Source organism: Castanea sativa, chromosome 12 (assembly GCF_040712315.1).
Source record: "Castanea sativa cultivar Marrone di Chiusa Pesio chromosome 12, ASM4071231v1".
NCBI classification, from domain to species: domain Eukaryota; kingdom Viridiplantae; phylum Streptophyta; class Magnoliopsida; order Fagales; family Fagaceae; genus Castanea; species Castanea sativa.
The window spans coordinates 2,292,231-2,313,952 of NC_134024.1; the positions used below are offsets into that span (position 1 = coordinate 2,292,231).

The window sequence follows — 21,722 nt, forward strand, 5'->3', positions numbered from 1 at the left end:
TGTGGGTTCCAGTTAGCTCAATTGGTAAAGTCTTTGATGATTGAATAAGAAATTTAAGATTCAATCCCCCTATACCAAAAACCAATTGGTGTCTTGGTTTGATAATAAGAGTTATTATCAAGAGCGGACACTGTTGGATGAAACTCTAAAAAAAAAAAAAAAAAATTGAACCATACACCGTATATCTTTCTAAAGGAATAAAAAAAAGAAAAAGACCAATTATCCGAAGTCCGAACAAAAGGAATAAAAAAAGAAAAAGACCAATCATCCGAAGTCCGAACAAGAAGAATAGCAAGGAAACTTCTGAGTAGAAAGGAAATTTCCACTAAAGGTTCATGCTGATCACCACGAAATTAGTCTGTCCTTTTATTTATTTATATATTTTTCTAAAGAAAGTAAAAAAGATAAATGAATGGATTGGGAAAGTAGCAGTAGCCAGTAACAGAGGAAAATAGGCATTTAAGACGCAGATGAGTTGTTGACTTGACTTAAAACAGAGGATAACGAAGTTGTGAACACAAACACACGGAGAAAGAAAGCACAGATTCCATTCCTATATCTAAAAAGAATTGGATCCGGCTTTGTTTCAGGAGGATTCCGAGCATTACAATCACTACTACTGTGATATCGAATCCAAATCTGTAAGTCACATATTCATCACTTTTATTATTTTCCTTTCAGTTTGTCCTCAAAATGAAAAATTCACATCAAATTGTATTTTTCTTCTTTAATTTACTTTCCTTCTCTTCAGTTTTAATTGAATGAACTTTTTTCTTTTTCTATCTATATTATAGTTTAAAATTTTCATGAGCACTCAAGGAGCACCATCTTCTTCTTCTTCAACACCTAAGAGGAAATACGAGGTGTTTCTTAGCTTTAGAGGTTTGGACACCCGTAGAAATTTTACAGATCATCTATATGCTGCTTTGCAACGAAAGGGTATTTCGACCTTTAGGGACGATGAAGAACTTGATAGAGGACAACCAATTTCACTAGAGCTTTGGAAAGCAATAGAAGAATCGAGGTTTGCTATTGTCATTTTCTCAAGAAACTATTCATCTTCGACATGGTGCTTAAAAGAACTTGCAGAGATCGTCAAATGCATGAAAAATAGAGGATTGACAATTTTGCCAATTTTCTATGATGTGGATCCATCTGATGTACGAAAACAAACAGGACCTTTTGGACAAGCTTTTAACGAACATGAAGAATGTTTTAAAGAGAACATGGAGATGGTGGAAACATGGAGGGCTGCTTTGAGAGAAGTGGCCAATCTCTCTGGTTGGCATTTACAAGATAGGTAATTTCCATGAGAAATTTGTTTTTATGAATATATAAACAATATTTTCATATACCATGAAGTTTATATATATACCTCTTACAATATTAATATATGAACGATCTTTCACAAACCATGAAGCATATAAATAGCTATTGGAATGTATAATAATATGCAAAGATTGAGGTATTACATATACTAGTTAAAATTATGCTGTTATATTCTAGGACTCCGTGTAGGAGGTGCTTATACTTCCCAGTCACTCTGTCTTTCATGCCCCCTAACATAGAAAGGCCCAAAATATAGGGCAATAAGGTTTGTTTGTTTGTTTTATTTTATTTTATTTTATTTTATTTTTTTAATTCAAAAAATATATGCAGAGCTATATGTTCCTTTTTTCCACTGTTAAGAAGGCTCAAAATTTTAGAATTATGCCCGTTTATTACAAGTTTTACTAGATAGGTCTTATAAATTGATATACTAATTATTCTTTTGTTGAAGTAATACCTCATTGTCACATCAGTTTGTAAGTTTTTTGTAATAAAATCTATAGTAACTTTAATATTTTCTCCACAAAAAAAAAAAAAAAAATTTAATAGAAATACAACCAAGTCATCATTATGTGAACTAAAAATGCTAAAGTTGCTACAAATTGTATGACAAAAAACTTACAAATTGATATGGTAGGAATATGATTGGTACTACTTAAATAATATAATAAATGAATGTTTGAGTAACTTTAAAAAAAAAAAAATTTGATGACACTTCGTCAGTTTGTAAAATCTATATTGTAAAATATACAGTATCATTAGCTCATTATGGGGGAATTAGTCATATTAACAAGTAAGAATTAGATTTGAAATAGAAAATAAATTAAATATTATTTAAGTAATGTTTTGATATAAAAAGGTCCCTTTAAAATTTTCACAGTCAGCCTTGAGCCTTAAACTTTTTTGGGCCGGCCTTAATCTCTCTATCTCTCTTTAAAGTAAAAGCTAGAGTTTTCTTTTTATAATTTCATTTGAGACCCTTGCAATTAAAAGGAACTACACTATTCAAGAACGTAAATTTATATAAATTGTAAATCTGTTAGTATTGTTTATTATCTTTATTATATTTTTTGGATAAATTACAATTTACCCTTTGTGGTTTGGCTATTTCACATTATAATACACAAAAGTTTGATTGTTTGTTTTGTATTATTAATTTTTTTAAGAAACAAAACACATACACAAGGGACAATGAATGGCTGTCAATTTCAATTAACTCAACCGGTAAAAACTCTGATAGTTGAATAAGAGATCTGTAGTTCAATCCATGCTTACATGAAAAACCGATTGGTGTCTTGGTTTAATAGTAAAGAACACAATCATTATAAACAAACCTCATAGGTTGAAACTCTAGCCCTAAAATTTGGACTAAAATGGAACAGTTAAAGTTCTCTCCAAATTAATAGATTTTGTTGTTTACGGTCAAATTTATCCACCAATTTCCTTTCCCCTTTTCTTCTTCCTCCAACTCCAATATCCAATCCTATGAGAGAGAGAGAGAGAGAGAGAGAGAGAGAGAGAGAGAGAGAGAGAGAGAGAGAGAGAGAGAGTAAAAATTTAATCAACAACAAAATTTCGAATGAGTATGCTGTAAAATCTCTCCCTCTTGTATGCTTTTTCATTTTTCTTTTTGGTTCTATGAATAGGAAGGCCCACTGTCTTAGGAAGGAACAACCGAACAACAATTGTCTACAAGTTATTAACGAAATTCGATGGGTCTCTTTCAATTTAATATAACAAAAACTATGTATATCTGATATCATCTTACAATTCTTATATGGGTGGTTCTATTCACATTGCTTGAGCTAATGACTTCATATTAGTTTGACCAAGGAGTATTATTGCCTAGTATTTTTGTTCCATCCCTGAGGGTTTAAGTTTGGTTTGGACAATCACGTAATTATTATTCTATATTTTCCACAGGCAGGAGTCAATATTTATCCAACATATTGTGGAAGTGATATTACATAAATTGAGTTCAAGTTTCTCATGCATTACTAATGACTTGGTTGGAATAAATTCTTCAGTAGAGAAATTGATCAATTTGTATTTAGGTCTTGGGAACAACTTTTGGATGATTGGGATTTGTGGCTTGGGAGGTTTGGGAAAGACAACTCTTGCTAGAGTTATTTATAATATGTTCCATAATCATTTTGAAGGTTCTAGCTTTCTTGCTAATGTTAGAGAAATATCCAAAAAAGGTGATTTGCATCTATTACAACAACAACTTCTTGAAGAAATTTTGGAGGAAAGAAATATAAAGATAAGGGACGTCTATCGAGGAGTTGACATGATCAAGAATAAGCTTTGTTATAAAAAAGTTCTAGTTGTTCTAGATGATGTTGACCAATTGGACCAGTTACAAAACTTGGCTGGAGAGCAAAGTTGGTTTGGATTGGGAAGTTGGATAATAATAACAACTAGAGATGAACATTTGTTGGTTCAGCATGGAGTGCATGAAATATATAAGCCTAATGCACTAAACATTGATGATGCTTTAAAACTTTTTTGTTTGAAAGCCTTAAAAAATGAGCAACCCAAAGAAGGTTATATGAAGCTCTCCCAAGATGTTGTGTACTATGCTAAAGGCCTTCCATTAGCTCTTGTTACTTTGGGTTCCTTTTTGATTGGAAGAACAATGGATGAATGGCAAAGTGCGTTGGACAACTTTAAAAAAATTCCTAAGAGAGAAATATTTGATATACTTAAAGTAAGTTATGATGGACTTGAGGAAATGTGGAAGGAGATATTCTTGGATATTGCATGTTTCTTTAGAGGTGAGATGAAAGATCGAGTAATAGAAATATTAGAGAATTGTGGTTTTGATGCGAGAATTGGTGTAAGTGTTCTAGTGAATAAATCTCTCTTGACCATAGAAGGAAAGAAGTTGTGGATGCATGATCTACTACAAGATATGGGTAGAGAAATTGTTCATCGAGAATCTCGTGGAGAGCCTGGAAAGTGCAGCAGGATATGGCTTTATAAGGATTTGGTTCATGTATTGACGAGAGGAACGGTAAGAGCAATGACAAAGCTAGAATTTTATTTCAGCAAACAATATTTAGTTGGTATATTAACACAATTTCAGTCAAAAATTTTGTTCTTAAAAAAAAAAAAACAAACAAACCATCCAACATATATGTAATTGCCTAGGTACTTTGATAATAAAATATAACATACAAACTTTCATTTAACATGCTAGTATATTGTCTATAATTAGATCTTATATTTTGAAAACATAATGTGATAGTGTGATTATTATATATATAATTTGAATTCATCTTTCTTGATGTAATCAACCAATTTTTCATCTCTTGATTACTAACTAAAACAAAAGGCTATATTTTTTGTCATCACTTTAAAAATAATGTTGTAATTTCATCTTTTCATTTTTTTTTCTTTTCTTTTCCTTTTAGATTGTTTTCCTTTTTCCCTTGGTCATGAATTTCTAGAAGGTAGAATTGCACCTTCCTTATTATCATAAAGAATTGCACCTTCCTAATTTTAATGTATGATTTTTCTCAAAAAATAAATTAATTAATGTATGGTATAAAAACAAATCTTAGTCTATGAATTTCAAGGCGAAATTAAGAATAATACTTTAAATGGGTTCCAGTTAGCTCAACTGGTAAAGTTTTTGATGGTTACATAAGAGATCTAGGGTTCAATCTCCGCTTACACAAAAAACTGATTGGTATCTTAATCTGATAATGATCTTTTAGGTTTTTTTTTTTTTTTTTTTTTTTTTTTGAGAATCCAAATTATTATTAAATAATAGGACCCTTAATTGTTGGTCGTTTACTAGAAGAGATTATTGCGTCATTTTCAAAGCTGTAAGTTCAGGTTCAATACTGTTAAACATGATGCTAATATTGCATCTTGTAGATTATAGGCTTGTAATTTTAGAAATAGAAATCCCTTATCCCTCGTTTTTTGGAAAACGTATTTTGTATAAAATGATATCGCGTCATTTATATCAAAATTCAAAACCCAATAAATGAGAGACGTGTATAAAAATAACTACTCACTAATACATGTCTTTCATTTGTTAGTAAGATAGTTATTTTTTGCTGACATATCTCACACTTATTAGATTTTAATATCACTGACATGATATCATTTTATACAAAATATTTTCTCCTCCTTTTGTGCTCTACTTTATACCATGCCAAATACAAGTTTCCATGTGTGATTTTTTTTAAAAAAAACTTTGGTTATTTTATAAGAAAACAAAAAATATTATGTGACAAATTGTGATTGGTGGAGTGTAAAATGAAATGCAAAAAATGGAACAAAGGATTTTTATTCATAATTCTAGTACAGACAAAGTTTGGTTGGAGGATACTGCCGATCTTATTTGAGGGGTGATCCATTCTTAAGTAAACTTTTAAATTTGTCTTACTCTTAATATATATTCTCCTCTTATTCCTTAAAAAAAACAAACTCCTAACTTTTTTTTATTTTATCCGGTGACTCTTAACTGGTATTTTGCAAGTTAGTCTATTTTTTATTGTTAAACTAGTGGTATGCATGTGCGATGCAGATATTAATTACAAAAAACAAAATTTACAAATATTATTAAAACTATCATAATAATTAGTGAACCACTTGAAACTCAAACTGTTATAATATACACACATATGGCCACTTGACTTGAGGACAATATATATTGTGGAAGTTTTATTACATTACAATAAAATAAAATAAAAACTATGATATATGATTAAAATTATTGAAATAAATATTAAAATTTATTATAAATTTCTTCAAATTTTTGGTAATATAATTTTAGTTGAAGCGTATTTTAAGTTTCTTGAAACTTAGATAATAGAGTGTTACCTAAATTATACCACCCTAACAAATATTAAGATAAATAGAATTTTAGTCAGAGTATAATTTTTTATTTCTATGAAGAGAGTTTTAATAAATTAAACTGTTAGGTTTTATATATACTAACAAGTATTATAACAATTAATATGATAAATCAATTTGATAATTGTTGCATAGAGAAGATAGCCACTTGATAGCCACTTGATGCAATCATGGCCTCTAAGATCCAATTTTTATTATATAGTATATGATTTGAAGTTTGGTCCACTATTCAAGGGGCTTTAAAAAAAAAAAATTTATTTGGCTGAATATTCGAGGCTATTTTTTTGGTTGAGGGAAGAAGATGCAAAAATTAAATTGTTTCCCAAAAGGGCTAATTGGAGAAATTTCCCACCTTACTCTACTTGATTCCACCAATTGTTAAGAGGAGGTTACATATCAGAAAAATTCAGGATCTCGCTATTTTTACTTCCTTTAATACAGTACACACTTGAGTATTTATAGTCTTCTTATCTTCTGTAGTGAATTTTTACCGATCCTTTCTCTTTTGATGCTTAGGCAACAGAAGCAATCCAAGCCATAGTACTAAAGTCTTCTCAGCTAGAAAAAGAATACCGGAGCATTGAAGCCTTTTCTAAACCTTTTTCAAAGATGATCAATCTTAGATTGCTCATAATTGATAATGAGGATATCCCTAATGGCCTCAGTCATCTTTCTAATGACCTAAGATTACTTGAATGGTTTAATTATGGTTCAAAATGTTTGCCATCCAGTTTCAGACCAAAAGAGCTTGTTGAACTTAATTTACCATTTAGCCACATCAAGTATCTTTGGCGCGGAGTAAAGGTAAATTTGTTCTTTTTATAATCCTTCTTTTCTTTAGGAGTAGCATCAACAAACTCTTTGGGTATTTGAGTTTACTCTAGTCATTATAAAATATAATTTCCTTAAAAGGTTATTCCTAATACACAAAGCTCCCACTTTTACAGGGTTTGGGAAAAGTTATGGTAGTCAACCTTACCTCCATATTTTGGAGAGGTCTTATTAAAAACAAATTATGTGTTTAATGCAAGTTTTTTTTTTTATCAGAATTTGGACAAGTTAAAATGCATCGATCTCAGACATTCTGAAAACCTTATCCAGACACCTAACTTCAAAGGGGTTCCGATTCTTGAGAAATTATATCTTAGTTGGTGTAGTAATTTGGTTGAGATCCACCCTTCTGTTGGGAAACTAAGATGGCTTTTTGTTTTAGAATTGGAACACTGTCACTCACTTATCAATCTTCCAAGAATGACTACTAAAATGGAGTCTCTTACAACTCTAAGGCTTTGTGGCTGCTCAAAATTCAGGAAGGTGCCAGAATTTGAGGGAATATTGAAAAGCCTGTCAGAACTTGATTTGAGTGGGACTGCTATTGAGAAACTACCCTCATCAATTGAGTGTTTGACTGCCCTTACTGTATTAGATCTAAGAAACTGTGAAAATATTGAACGTCTTCCAAACAACATGGATGGTTTGAGGTCTCTTGAAAAACTTGTTCTTTCCGGATGCTCACAAATTGTCGAGTTGCCAGAGAACCTGTGGAAAATAAATTGTTTGAAAGAACTTGATTTGAGTCGAACTGGATTAAGATGGCCAATAGAGAATATGTTTTCTAATGGTCGCTTATCCTCGCTAAAATATTTAACACTAAGTTATACCGAATGTTTCACACTGCCTGCAAGCATCAGTCAACTTTTGAAATTGGAAACTCTTGATTTGTGCTATTGCAAGCAGCTTCAATCATTGCCAGAGCTTCCACAAACTGTGAGATATATAAATGCTAAAGCTTGTTATTCCCTAGAATCATCAACAGCACTACTCAGGATGAGAAGTTCGTTACAGCCTCGCTCCCTCTTCGGTTGTCAGAATGATGAGAGCAAAGGTGAAGTGGCATTTACATTATTGAACCATTACCTACAGGTACTCTCTTTTGATTTTTCTGTTTTGAGAATTTGATAGTTTGAGGAGGGAGATTTTAAGCCTAAACATTTTTCATTAGAAACACCAAGAAGCACTAGTTGAGCTATAAGCCTCTAGACCTCTCTAGTGTATTGTTAAGTGTAGTATTATATCATGTGCTTTTCTTGGTACAGGGACTCCTTTGTCGGAAAACTGGATTTGAAACTAATACCAAAAGGAAAGAGGGTGGATCTAGATCTGAATTTCAGTTAATTATTCCTGGATCTAAAATTCCACAGTGGTTAAAACATCGAAGTGTGTCGAATTCAGTAAGTATAGTGCCGCCTCCAAATTGGTGTAATAGTAGATGGATGGGATTTGCTCTCTGTGCTTGTTTGTATGCATCATATTCGCCTATTATTGCTAATGCTGAGGAGCATGGCAAAACATCTGGTCTTAGAGCTCGCGTGATAGCCCTTGGTGATATGCCTCACAGTCACTGTGCCGCTGAAATTTTCTTTGGGATGGAATTAGGTGCGGACCACATTTGTCTATTGTATCTATCCCGTGATGATTGGTTTGCTACTGGTTGGAATGGTGAATGCAATCAGATTGAGGTTCTATTTGAGACCACTAACCCATCCTGGGTTACGCAGAAATGTGGGGTCAGTTTGGTATACGAGGAAGATGTGGAAGAGTTCAACCAATCAATTGCACAATGTAGCAATAGCCGTGTCAATACTTACGAGGGTTCTGTTGGTAATAAATTAAAATTTTCCTAAGCAGCTAAGAATGCAACAAGTGGCACAACAAGGAGATTACACCAGTAAACATGAGAGCATAGAGAAAGATATGGGAAGCAGATGCGGCAGTTTCTATGGAAGTCATTAATTTATTTAATAGTGTAGAAAGTAAAAACAAGTGGCGGTGATGTAGTTGCAGAAGTTACAAGCAGCACCTGACATCACGGCAAGTTTCATTCAAGCCTAAAGATAGACAGACACGTGGATGAACAACTGCTAATAACTGTCTGTAACCGTCGAGGGTATAAATAAATGACACATTGTCAAGAAAACTTTGGAAGTATGAGTTTTTATAAATCTAGCTATTGTACCAAATAAGCATTAATTTTAGTGTTAAGTCTTGAACATTTAACATGTTCATACTTTAGAATCATTTGAGCCATGCCTTCAAAAACACTCAAAAAGCAACTTTAATTACACTCATTAGGAATGAGTCAATAATTAAATCTTTTCTTTCTTTAATTATAGTACTATACTAACTAAGGTTTTTACATATATACAGATCATAATTGACATGTCTGCAGCTGATGATGCCAATGTTCTTTTCAAACATTGATTGACTGCAAAATAGGAAGGAGGATTTTCATAGCATGAATTTTAATTGAGGCTACTGCTATCTGATGTGCACAAGCGTCTCTGTCAATCTGACTGTTTTTTTTTTTTTTTTTTGGATAAAAAACCTGGTATGTTGTAATGAATTTATATATTATGATGATTTGTAAATGTGTTAGTGTGAGATATCCTTTCATCTTGTTTCATAATGACAATATAGCCTGGATCTTTTTGTGTTTTGGCGGGTTCTAGTCCTAATCAGATATGATTTCTATGGTTTCAGATATTAGGATGAAGTGAAGTTCAATTGAGCCAACTGCTATCACCTACAAGCTATACTTTCAGGTCCCTTTCTCACATTTCTCTCATGCAGTTTATTTGAGTTAACCTATATTAGAGCTTGAGTCGTGAATTTTGGACAAGCTTAAAAGCTATTACTTTCTTTTCTTTTTTTTATCAATCACGCAATATGATCAGATAAGCATTAATTCAGTCTTCATTCTAGAATATGGACTTACAATTAAACAGTCTACAAATACTTTTGAAAGCTTCATCAAGTTCAGTAATCTTCTTCCAGGGACTAGCCTACTTGATAGTTATGGCCTAACCATTATACTATTAATATCTTTCTTCTAAATATAAACCAGCATATCAGCCTAATGTAGAAGTTGCTTTATATCACTGGAGGAATCAGCTAGCAACATAAAGGAGCCTATGTCTATCTTGGAGCATATTATCTGGTTGGAAATCCAGTAATTCCTTCCGATCGGATTTAGAGACTATTGTACAAGCTCATTTATTTATTTGGCTACAATGTAAAAACATTTCTGTTTGCCCATGGAACAAGTTTCACAAATTGGCAAAAGCAAGTTATTATAGTACAAAAAAATTTTCCTTTTACTTAATTTTCCCCCCACCCCATTCCCTCCCTTTTCCTCTTCTTCTTACTGTAATTTACCATATTTATGCTCAAATTGATTGTAAAGCTTGAATATTGCAAATCCTATAACTATTTCAGATCGGAAAAACAGGTCTCAAATCTATATTTAGTTAAAATTGGTGGGTATTGAGACGTATTAGGCTTGTTGACGAAACTAGTTTGGAATGCATAGTTGGATTTTTATTGATGTTATAGATGTCAAAAGCAAGAGAGAGGACAATTGAGAGAGATTCTTGTAACAAATATGAGAAAACAGAATGTGTTTTTTTTTTTTTCCTAAATAAAAATGATCTTATAATTCCTTGGCCTATCTTTATATCAAAATTATGCTACAATAATGTAAATGATATTATTATAGTGGAATGTAAATAATGATTAAAATCTTGTTAGTAGTGGTCCCTTTCTATTCTCAGTTGGGAAGCACGGAAATAGACATGATTACGGGTACAATAAGGCGACATGAACAATTTTTGAAAAATTATAACTTAAAAAGACCAATACAACACTAATATGATACACTGCAACACTCTAAATAAGATGTATGTGCATGTACTTGCTAGATTCTCAATGAAAACAAGAAAAAAGTTTATGGTTTAAATAGATATAATTTTAAAAGTTTAGGTTTAATTTTAAACTAACGGAATTATCAAGTTTAATTCATTATATATATATATATATATTTCTTAGGTAAATTACTATTTGACTTTTGCAAATTTGGTCATTCTACAATTTAATATACAGAATTTCAATTATTAAATTTAACCTAAAATTTCAATTTGACAGCCATGCCTTCTGAAATTGTCAGGAGGCAACTTTAATTACACTTATTAGGAATGAGTCAATAATTAATTGTTTTCTTCCTTTAATTATAACATATATACGTATTATAATTGACATGTCTTCAGATGATGATGCCAATGTTCTTTTCATAGTATTTCCTTCCTTATCATGTATATTCTTCCTAATCATTGGTGTCATGCCTTCCAAAACGGTAGGAATCAAACTCCAATTACACTCATTAGTACTGAACGAATTATTATTATTATTATACTAACTCAGGTTTTCACGTACATGCAGTTGGTGATGATGATGTACATACAGTGGTGATAATGATGATGATTTATATGTACTTGTTGGTGATGATGATTATATATACAGTTGGTGATGATTATATATACAGTTGGTGATGATAATGATTGACATGACTGCAAAAGATGACGCCTAAGTAGGAATGGCAACGGGTCGGGTTCGGGTCGGATTTTTGCATACCCGGACCCGACCCGCGGGCCAAGACCCGGAACCCAGACCCGACCCGATTATTAATCGGGTTTTTTCCCGGGGCCCATACCCGCCCCACCGGGCCCCACGGGCTCCACGGGCCCCGTTTATCTTCTTGGGCCCAAATCTAGCCTAACAAATTTTTTTTTTTTAAGCCCATTAAATTTTTTCCCTAGATTCAAGCCTATTCAAGCCATTTAACATGGCCCAAATGCCAAAATTTGGCATTTAGGCCACATTATAGGGCAACCAAATCAAACCAAATTATAAGTTAATCATAAATCAATAAATCACAACTAAGATTTTAAATCAACAAATCACTTAAAAAGCTACAAAATAAATCCCACAAGTCTAGGAAATTACAAAATGTCTTATCCTCCAACTAACAAATGAAAAAGACTAAGAAATTCTTACAAAATGCCTTATCCTCCATAACCGGGTTTTTATCCGGGGCGGGTTTCGGGTCGGGTTTCGGATTTTTTTATAAAACCCGACCCCGCTTCGGGTTTTTAAAAAAAAAACCCATACCCGACCCTATTCTTTATCGGGCCGGGTAAAATCCGGCCCATTAGGGTCGGGCCGGGCCGGGTATCCGCGGGCCGGATCTAAATTGCCATCCCTACGCCTAAGTTCTGTTTATACATTGACTATCTTTTTTTAATTGGATGAATTTCAATTCGAGGGTTAGGCAGTAGATGTGCACATGCATTTCAATCAGCCTGACCATGTTTGTATTTAGTTCAGTTACAATGATTTGGAAACTTGTTATTTGGAAACTTGTTCAAGTGGCATGTCTGTGCATCTTGTTTCAAAACGAAAATGGAGTTAAAGATCTACTTTTAAAGGGGATCTAGGTCTAGCTAGACAGATAATGAGTTATATGTTTTTAGTAATAATATTTCTCCTTGGATGAATTTCAAGTGAGTTTTGTGCTATTGGATTGCATACAAGCGTTACTTCAGGTAACTTTGTCACATTTTTCTCTTCTATGTGGATTAGAGTAAATGTCTATCAGACAGTGAGTTTTGAATTTTGAAGCAGAACTTTAAGGCTTATAAGTCTTTATCAATCTAGCTATAGTATCAAATAAGCGTTAATTTTTTGTGTTCGGTCTTCGAAAGTTTCAGACAAGTTCACTTGTAAAGTAATATTCTCTTTAGATTATAAAAGTGCCCTATATATTCAAGAGGAAATGTCCTGTAGTTATGCTTGCCCTTTAACACTATTATTTTATACCATGCATCAAGGTTAAAGGACGTGGCTGCCTGGCTGGCAACATTTATTCTAGTTTGCAGTATAGTATGTGCCTTTTTGGCCTTCGTTGTACACTTGAGAGGGAAAGAAAGGCATATGCATTAGATTATTGACAGGGCATTTCTGCTTACTCTTGAAACGAATCTATATTTATATATATATCTAAAAGCGTAGCATTTATTGTTGTTACGTTCCTATTGAACCACATCAACGTCCACCTCATTATCATTTTCTTTCCAATTTTCCTATCATTGTTTTTAAATTTTACTTTTTATTTTATTTTAACATCTATACTTTTTCCAACCTTTCTCTACCCTTATCTTTTCATATCTCCACTACCTTTTAAATAAATACTATTCTTCGTCTTTTCATCTCCTCACTACCCTCTACATAAATATTATTATTCTTCTTTCTTTTCATCTTCCTTTATTTTGTCTCTTCTTATCTACACCTTCTTACTATAAATTTGTAACTATCTATTCCATTCTATGCATGCTTTTCTCTCACAAAAAAGGTTCTCTCTCTCTCTCTCTCAATTTTTCGATGAATGTTTTATACATTCTTCTATTTATGCTAAATTACTAATCTCTGGGAATCCTTTCTTTTCTTTTTCTACACTAGAATCATTATACTCATTTTCTCACTTAATTTAATTGGGTAGTTTGCCAAAATTCAAAAAAAGGCTCTCTCTCTTTCTCTCTCAATTTTTCGATGAATTTTTTTTATACATTCTTCTATTTATGCCAAATTACTAATCTTTGGGAATATTTTTTTTTTCTACACTAGAATTATTATGCTCATTTTCTCACTTAATTTAATCTTGTAGTTTGTTGGAATTCAAGTAAAACCAGACAATAAGGAATTTTACAGCATTGGAGCACGCCTCAATATATACCAGCCAAAAGTTGAATGTCAGCAAATTAGTGGAGCTATGATTAAGCTTCAAACGGGATTGGTGGTATTGCCAATATTCTTTAATTAGCATCTTTATTTCTATTTCTCTATAAACTCCACATTGGTTAACGCCATTTAGATTTGTTTTTTAAATTGTTTTTTTTTCTTAAATTGTTAAATGTTATCCTATTTTTGTTCTTTCTTATAACTCTAATTAATGTTGATGGTTCTTTTTTTTTTAGTTAGTTAAGGTTGATGGTTCTTTCCTACAGAGAAAAGAAAACAATTAAAAACAATTGAATTCCATATAAACGTGTACTTAAAGGGGTTAGGAGCCTTTGTTTATTTGATTAGAGACAATATATTAAAGGGGCATATCATTTGGCCATTGCATTGCATTTCTTAGAGGTTAAAAGATAAAGATTGTCATTATAGGAAAAAATTTTGAGTAGGGATAAGGGCGTCATTTTGTTTGCTCTAAGAGTAACAAAAGATCCTATTATAAAGGAAGTCCACAATCATATCACATGCTCATTACACTAACCATGAGCACAACCCATTATTCTATCTCACCATGTTTCTACTACATTTGCATTTAGCAACCTAAGATTAGAATTTATTCCCAATAGAAGACTTGTAGAATCATTTAGTTTTTATAGAAAACTAGCCGCAGACTCGCGCAATGCGTAGGAATATAAATATTATGCAATGAAGTGTAATATATAAAAAGTAACAATTATTTCAAGCATTGTCTTTTTTCCAAAAAAAGAAAAGATTTTTACAGTTATTTTTTTTAATCTTTTTATCTGTACAAATCATTTTAATATTTTTTGTGTATTTCATTAATATTTTTTAAGGTGAACCATATTCTTCTAACTTTGTTGTAGTGTGTTACATTTGCTTAATATACAACTCATCTCTTAAGGAATAAGGAAATTATCATAATAAAAAAAAATCGTCACAAAATTACAATATTAACTTAACCAAAATTAAAATAAAACTAAAGAAATAAAAAATAGATTTTATAATAATTTATTAGTCAAAAACCTAATAGGCATATTCAAATTCCTATTTCCAAAAACAACTAAGTATTAATCCAAATCAAAATTCAATCAAAACTATAAAAGGGAAAGAAAAGACTTTCTGAAGGGAAATTAAAAAAACACAATGCAAAAACACATATTAAAAAAAAACCATTAATCTTAATTAGAGTTAAGAAAAAACAAAATCTTTTATGTGCAATTGTTCCCTTTATTGGTATTTATTATTATATATATATATATATATATATTTCTTCTCATCTTATGTTATTCAACATTTAAATTTAGTCACATTTAAATTGTTCCCTTTGTTTTGAAATCTTAGGCAACAGAACCAATTCAAGCCATAGTCCTTCGTGACAAGAAAATTGATTTTAAATTTGAAGAACTTTTTGAAGTGTTATCATCAAAGATGTCTAGTCTTAGATTGATGATAATTGGGAAGACAAACCACCGGTATCATGACCGAAGATATCTTGCTGTTCCTAATGACCAAAGACAACTTTTTGTTCCTAATCAACTAAGGCATCTTTCATGGGGACACTGTCCTTTAAAATGTTTGCCATCTAGTTCCCAACCAAAGGAGCTTGTTCAACTTGACTTGTATGAAAGCAGAATTGAATATCTTTGGGAAGGAGTAATGGTAATTTTGTTATTTTTAATTGCCTTTCTATTGCTTTTAATTATCTCTCTTATTTTAAGTGTAGCTACAAATACTAATTTCTACGTTTAACAAAAACCCTTTTTTATTTATTTGGTAACAGCGTTTAGTGAACTTAAAGTTCATTAATCTTTGTCGGTCCAAAAACCTTATCAGGACACCTGACTTTTCAGGTGTTCCGATGATCGAGGGACTAGACCTTTCTGAGTGCGATAGCTTGGTAGAGATCCACCCATCTATTGGACAACTCAGCAGGCTTAGCCATTTAGACCTGCAACTCTGTATCTCTTACCTATCTTCCCAGCATGCCTGCTAAAATGGAGTCCATTACGGATAATCTTTGCTCAACGCAGGAGACTTTATTAGATCTAAGTTACTGCAAAAATCTTAAAAGTCTTCCAAACATCAGTCAATTTTCGAAACTCGAAACTCTTGATTTAGGCCGCTGCGAGAAGCTTCAATCAATTTCAGAGCTTCCATCAACTGTAAAAAATATATAAATGCTGCAAAATGTATTTCCCTAAAACCATCTCCAGCACTGCGTAGACAAAACCCTTTGTCACGGCCTCCTTCCCCTGAATCCCCTGTGTATGATGAGGGTAGCGGCGGAGTGGCATTTACAATATTGAACCATTACCTACAGGTAATCTCTCTCTCTGTCTCTGTCTGTCTGTCTCTCTCTCTCTGTGTTAAATAGAATATCATTTGTTTTTTTGGGGTACAGGGACTCCTTTGTCAAAAAACTAGATATGAAACTTCTACAAAAAAGAAAGAGGAGTTTCAGATAATTATTCCCAGTTTTAGAATTCCGCGGTGGTTAACTCATCAATGGATGCGGAACTCATCAAGGATAGATCTGCCCCCAAATTGGTGTAATAGTAGGTGGATGGGATTCGCTTTCTGTGCTCATTTCAATGCAAGCAGCTTTCCATGGGAAACATCTGATATTACTGCTCGTGTGATAGCCCATTGGTGATTTGTGTCACCGTCACTATGCCTCTAAAATTCACTTTAAGATAGGACATTGTAAGGTCCGTAAGGACCACATTTGGCTATTGTATTTGTCTCGTGATGATTGGTTTGCCACTGTTGGTAATGGTAAATGCAGTCAGATTGAGGTCGTATTTGAGACCGACAGCTCTGATCCGAGTTGTCTTGTGCTGCAATGTGGGGCCAGTTTGGTATACAAGCAAGACAAGGGAGAGTTCAACCAAGCAATTGCACAACGCAACAATAGTCGCATAATTACTTATGAAGGTTGGGATGGTGTCCATTATGATTTTCTCACATCAACGAGAAGCTATGATGACTATAGCAGTATTTTTAATTTTTTCATGTGAGACTAGCAATATTGAACCTGTTAGAAAATTGAATATATATATATATATATATATATATATATATATATATATATATATATATATATATTTCCTTTTTGATGTGAGACTATAGCGATATTGAACCTGTTAGAAAAGTGAATATCTTTTATTTTTTTTGTTGTGAGACTATAGCAACTGCATAATATAAACTGAAGCCAGGTTGGAAATTAATCATTATGTATAAAAGGGTTGTGTTAACCCGTTAACCACAGTTTTTTTTTTTTTTTTGACAAAATGTCTTTTTTTTTTCTTTTTTTTTTGTGCAGTTCATGTCATTTTTTTCAGTTTTTTAGATACTATTTAGTTTGTATTTTTTTACCTTTTTTTGACAAAATTTTGTCTTTTTTGCCCTTAATAGGAACCAAAAACCAAGCGGTGCTTATTAACATTTCAATGTATAAAAACAAAAGTTGGCGGTAGTAGTTAGTACAAAATGGCCAAAACTTTGTGGATTTTCTGTTTTTTCTTTAATCGAATACTATCTTTATCTACATTTATATAGTTTAGACTTGGAATGCCTAATGCTAGAATATATCTTTTTATATATAATCACAATTATAATAAATGCTTAATAATAGCTATCACAATCATCAATTTCATATTTAGCCAAAATAATAATAATAATCATATTATATTAAACTTTCTAAACAATATCTGTCACAATTATCAAATCCTAATGTTCTTAGATCTTTGACTTTATTTTCCAACCCGGTTTACTAAAAACTGATGAACTGATGAATATATATATATATATATATATATATATATATATATATATATATATATATATATATGTTTTAAATTTGGTAGCATCTATGATAACCAAAATGTTAGAAGTAACTTTTCTAAAAAAAATGGTAGAAGTAATTTTTATATTTTAGCTAAATAATTTTTTTTTTTAATTTTAAAATTATCTTAATGAGAAGACTAGGGAGGAAACTTCATACACCCCCACAACATGTCAACATCTGAATAAAAAGGAAATTTATTAATTTAAACAGAGCTTCATAACCGGTTACCACGAAACTACCCTGTCCTCATCTATTGATTTAAATAACAATAACTTTAAATAAAAAAAAATTAAAACAAAGGATTAAGAAAGTGGGGAATCCATGGGTAGGACCGGTAGGTAGCAATCTTTAAAATGAAAAATAGTTTGAACCAAAGAAAGTGGGGAATCAATGACTTGTGCCACGCTAAAACACTAATAACTTCGTGGGTCCTCTGCTTTTTCTTTAATCGAATATTATCTTCATCTCCATTGATACAATGTAGTCTTCTTTTTCCCTGGAAGATGCCCATTCCTGTGAACTTGTGAACACGCACAGAGAAAGAAAGAGCAGAGTCCAATTGTTTATTAAACAGGCAATTATCTAATAGGAATTTTCTTGTGCTTAGAGCAAGTTGGATATTTAAAATAAAATTTGTAAAATATTGCAATAGTCTAAATCTCATACGTAATTTTTATATTTTCCCTTAAACTTTAGCTAAATGAGAAAGAATTTTTTTTTTTAATTTTAAAAATGACACTTACACATACTTTTTTTTAAACTAAAATTGTGATTTGAAACCACGATTTAAATAAACATCTTTTCTTTTTCCCTATCCAATTCTCTAAATGTGGAGATTCAGGCGAAACTTCCCTAAAAATGGAAATCTTTCATACACCCCACCCCATTTGAACAAAAAGGAAATTTATTATTTTAAACAGAGCTTCATAGCTGGTTACCACAAAATTGCTCTTTCCTTATGTATTGATTTAAAAAATATTAATAGTTATAAAAAAGAACAATAAAGCAAAGGAAGAGAGTAGATAATAATTGTTGTGTTTGTGTGTAGAGAAAGAAAAATAATTTGAAAAATCAAGAAAATTAATATTTTAATTAAATATAGTGTAAAATAGATAATCTCATGTGGATTGTTTTGAAATATAAATATGTAAAAAAAAAAAAATCTCGTACTAAAGTATCATGTCCTCCACCATCGATTTAAAAAAGAAAAAGAAAAAGAAAATGCAAAAAAGGAAAGGAGTAAAAGTGGGGTAATCAATAACTCGTGACACGCAAAAGCTCCAAAAAAAGTAAGAGAAGTTCTAGTGCCACAAATTAGTGCACAATTTTGTGCATAATTCGTTAATGTGGCGAGTTATGGTTGGTGGAAGGGTGATCCATCATCATCCTTCCACCAACCACAACTCGCCACATGGACGAATTGTGGACAAAATTATCAACAAAGTTATGCATTAATTTGTGGCACTAAGATTTATCAAAAAGTAATGGGAAAAGGAATAACTTTCCTTGAGGGTGGCCCAGGAAAAGTTGTTGACTTGACTGAGAGCAGGGGATTTGAAATTATGAACACATACGTAAAAAGAAAGAATAGAGTACAATCAATTATTAAACCTGTAGAGTTTTAGAAAAAGTATATTAGTATATAATTAAAATTTTTAAGGCTAAATGATAATATTTTTTAGTAAAAAAATTAAAATTAAAATTAATCCAATCCACCTTTGAGATTGGGGTTATCATAAGCTATCAAGATTTTTTTTTTTTTTAATATTCAATTTGCTCCCTATGCTCATAGGACAATTTACACCACCAATATATATATATATATATATATATATATATATATATATATATATATATATATATATATATATATATTATGCTCTTCTAAGTCCTTGCTTCTTTTCAATATCTTGTTTTAACTGCATATATCTCACATTGTGGTAATTATATACGCAAAAGAATTTTTAGTAGCCAATGTAGATAAAAAATTGTTAGAAACGGAGAAGGAAACAAATTAGGTTATGCCAATTATATGCGCAAAAGAGTAAATAAAAGTTTAAGATTGAGAAGGAAGAGCAATAGAATTTTCAAATTGTATTAAATGTTTGTTTATATACAGAGAGTAAATTGAATATTTTAAAGTTTTTTTTTATAACATTTGACAATTAACCCAAATCTCAAGACTGTTCAAGCAGTGACATTTCAACGAATGTGTTGTGCTTACTACAATAGCTCCATTAAGGCTCCAATGATACTCGTAGTGTTAGTTTTACCATCACATAGTGTGAGGTCGATGACGATGAGTCAACACTCCACACTAGAAACCTCTTTTTTTACTTGAAAAAAAACATATGAGGTATAGTTTCATTACTTTGTCCACCTCTATTGATGATGATGATGATGATGATGATGATGATGATGATGATAATAATAATAATAAAAAAAAAAAAAAAACTATAAAGCAAAGGTGTAAGAAACTTGGGGGGGGGGGGGGGGAGTGGATAAAGTGCTAGACTAACCACTAAAGAAGTAAAGGGTAAAAGTGTTGTTGATTGACTGACTGAAAGATAGATGTAAAATTATGAACAGTGAACAAACACAAGAATAGGAGATATAACAAATTCCAATTGAGCATTGAAATATACTATAAAGTACACCATTTAATTTAAAATTTTAAGTTTACGAGTTTGGGTCAAATTATATTATAATTGTAAGTGCACAATTGCACCTGGATCCAAAAACACACGTGGGCTCAGGCCCAATAAGCCTTAAACAATTAAATTTGTAGAGTGTGGGTTCGCAATCTAGTTTAGTGGTGTTCGAAACTTGATAAACAGGCTAGAATATTACAGTATTTACAAACAATGGACAAATAGGGCAAAATGAACCTCCTCGGACGTAAGCCGATGACAACTTATATATTATTTCTCTTATTCCTTTCAAAGGTTACAGTTCTTAGTCCTTCTCTAATTCTTTTCCAAAAAAGCCTTTTCTTTTTTCTCCCTCCCCCTCTCTACTCTCTTCCCTCTTTAAATACTTCTTCTCCTTGCCTCTTCATCCACGTGTCACACAAATCTCACCCCTAGATCCTTAAGCAATGGCCAGAAGGCCCCTTCTACTGTTCAGGGGTCACTTCCCCATTAATGCGGCCAAGGCAGTAGGTGCAGGATCTTTAATGTGGAGATAACAGCCTTTTTCTGAGATATTTCTCTCATACCGTTAAGTCCGGAGGGTACTTAAATCCCCCTCTTAACCAACGGTTTTTCCAAAAAATTGTCTTGATCTTTTTGGCGAATCCTAGGGTCATCGTGGGTCTGTCTGAGGAGAGATTTATCCTCGGACGAATCCTCGGACTCTCGACTCATGGGCCGACCTGCAGTTCTAGGAGCTTTTAGTTTAAAACAAACTAGCGCCCATCAATAAAGCCCAAGGCCCAAATATTTACTTAGGTCCTTTTAGTCCCCACAATAATAATTACTCATTAATTTCATTATCATTTAATATAAAATTTTACTCACAAATATCTACTCAACATATTTCACACATATCTTGTAAAAAAAAAAAAACATATTTCATACATATAAAAATTGTCACAATAACCCATAATAGACAAATATCAATTAATTTGGAGGCTTTGTATTATGACTTTTGCTCATATTCATTAATGAAATTTCTATTGCACTTTCCAAAAAAAAAAAAGGATCAAATTATATTATATAATCATTCACTATTTTCATTATCATATAATGTGAAATCACGTACCTACTTAACATATTTTATATATATATATATATATATATATATATATATATATATATATATATATATAATGTATGAATAACCCATAATAGACAAATTAGAATTAATTTTTTTTTAATAAATAACAATTAGAAATGAAGAAGGAAGATTTTGATAAAAAAAAGAGAGATGGAGATGAAAGCAAGAGCAAATAAATTTTCAAATGACTTTATGTGACCTTTGTAGAGTTTTAATAGTATGGCAAAATCTATAAAAAAAAAAAAATAGT

At 31.7% G+C, this 21,722-nt stretch overlaps 1 protein-coding gene across 5 annotated transcripts; it reads left to right on the top strand.

Annotated features, from left to right (window-relative positions):
• The first annotated feature begins 436 nt into the window (after positions 1 to 436).
• LOC142619084 (TMV resistance protein N-like) lies at positions 437 to 10,817 on the top strand. Of its 5 annotated transcripts, none has more exons than XR_012841440.1 (9): positions 437 to 641; positions 795 to 1,300; positions 3,253 to 4,345; positions 6,718 to 7,005; positions 7,249 to 8,124; positions 8,298 to 9,072; positions 9,409 to 9,589; positions 9,742 to 9,803; positions 10,106 to 10,817. XR_012841440.1 is itself a non-coding variant. In XM_075792152.1 (6 exons), the coding sequence occupies exons 2-6, from the start codon at positions 807 to 809 to the stop codon at positions 8,883 to 8,885; spliced, it is 3,339 nt and encodes a 1,112-aa protein (XP_075648267.1). In that variant the 5' UTR covers positions 437 to 641; positions 795 to 806; the 3' UTR covers positions 8,886 to 9,382. The 5 variants fall into 5 exon arrangements, 1 of the variants encoding a protein (XP_075648267.1); XR_012841439.1 differs by having other exon boundaries at positions 8,298 to 9,148; positions 10,106 to 10,814; XR_012841438.1 differs by having other exon boundaries at positions 8,298 to 9,186; positions 10,106 to 10,813.
• The last annotated feature ends 10,905 nt before the right edge of the window (positions 10,818 to 21,722 follow it).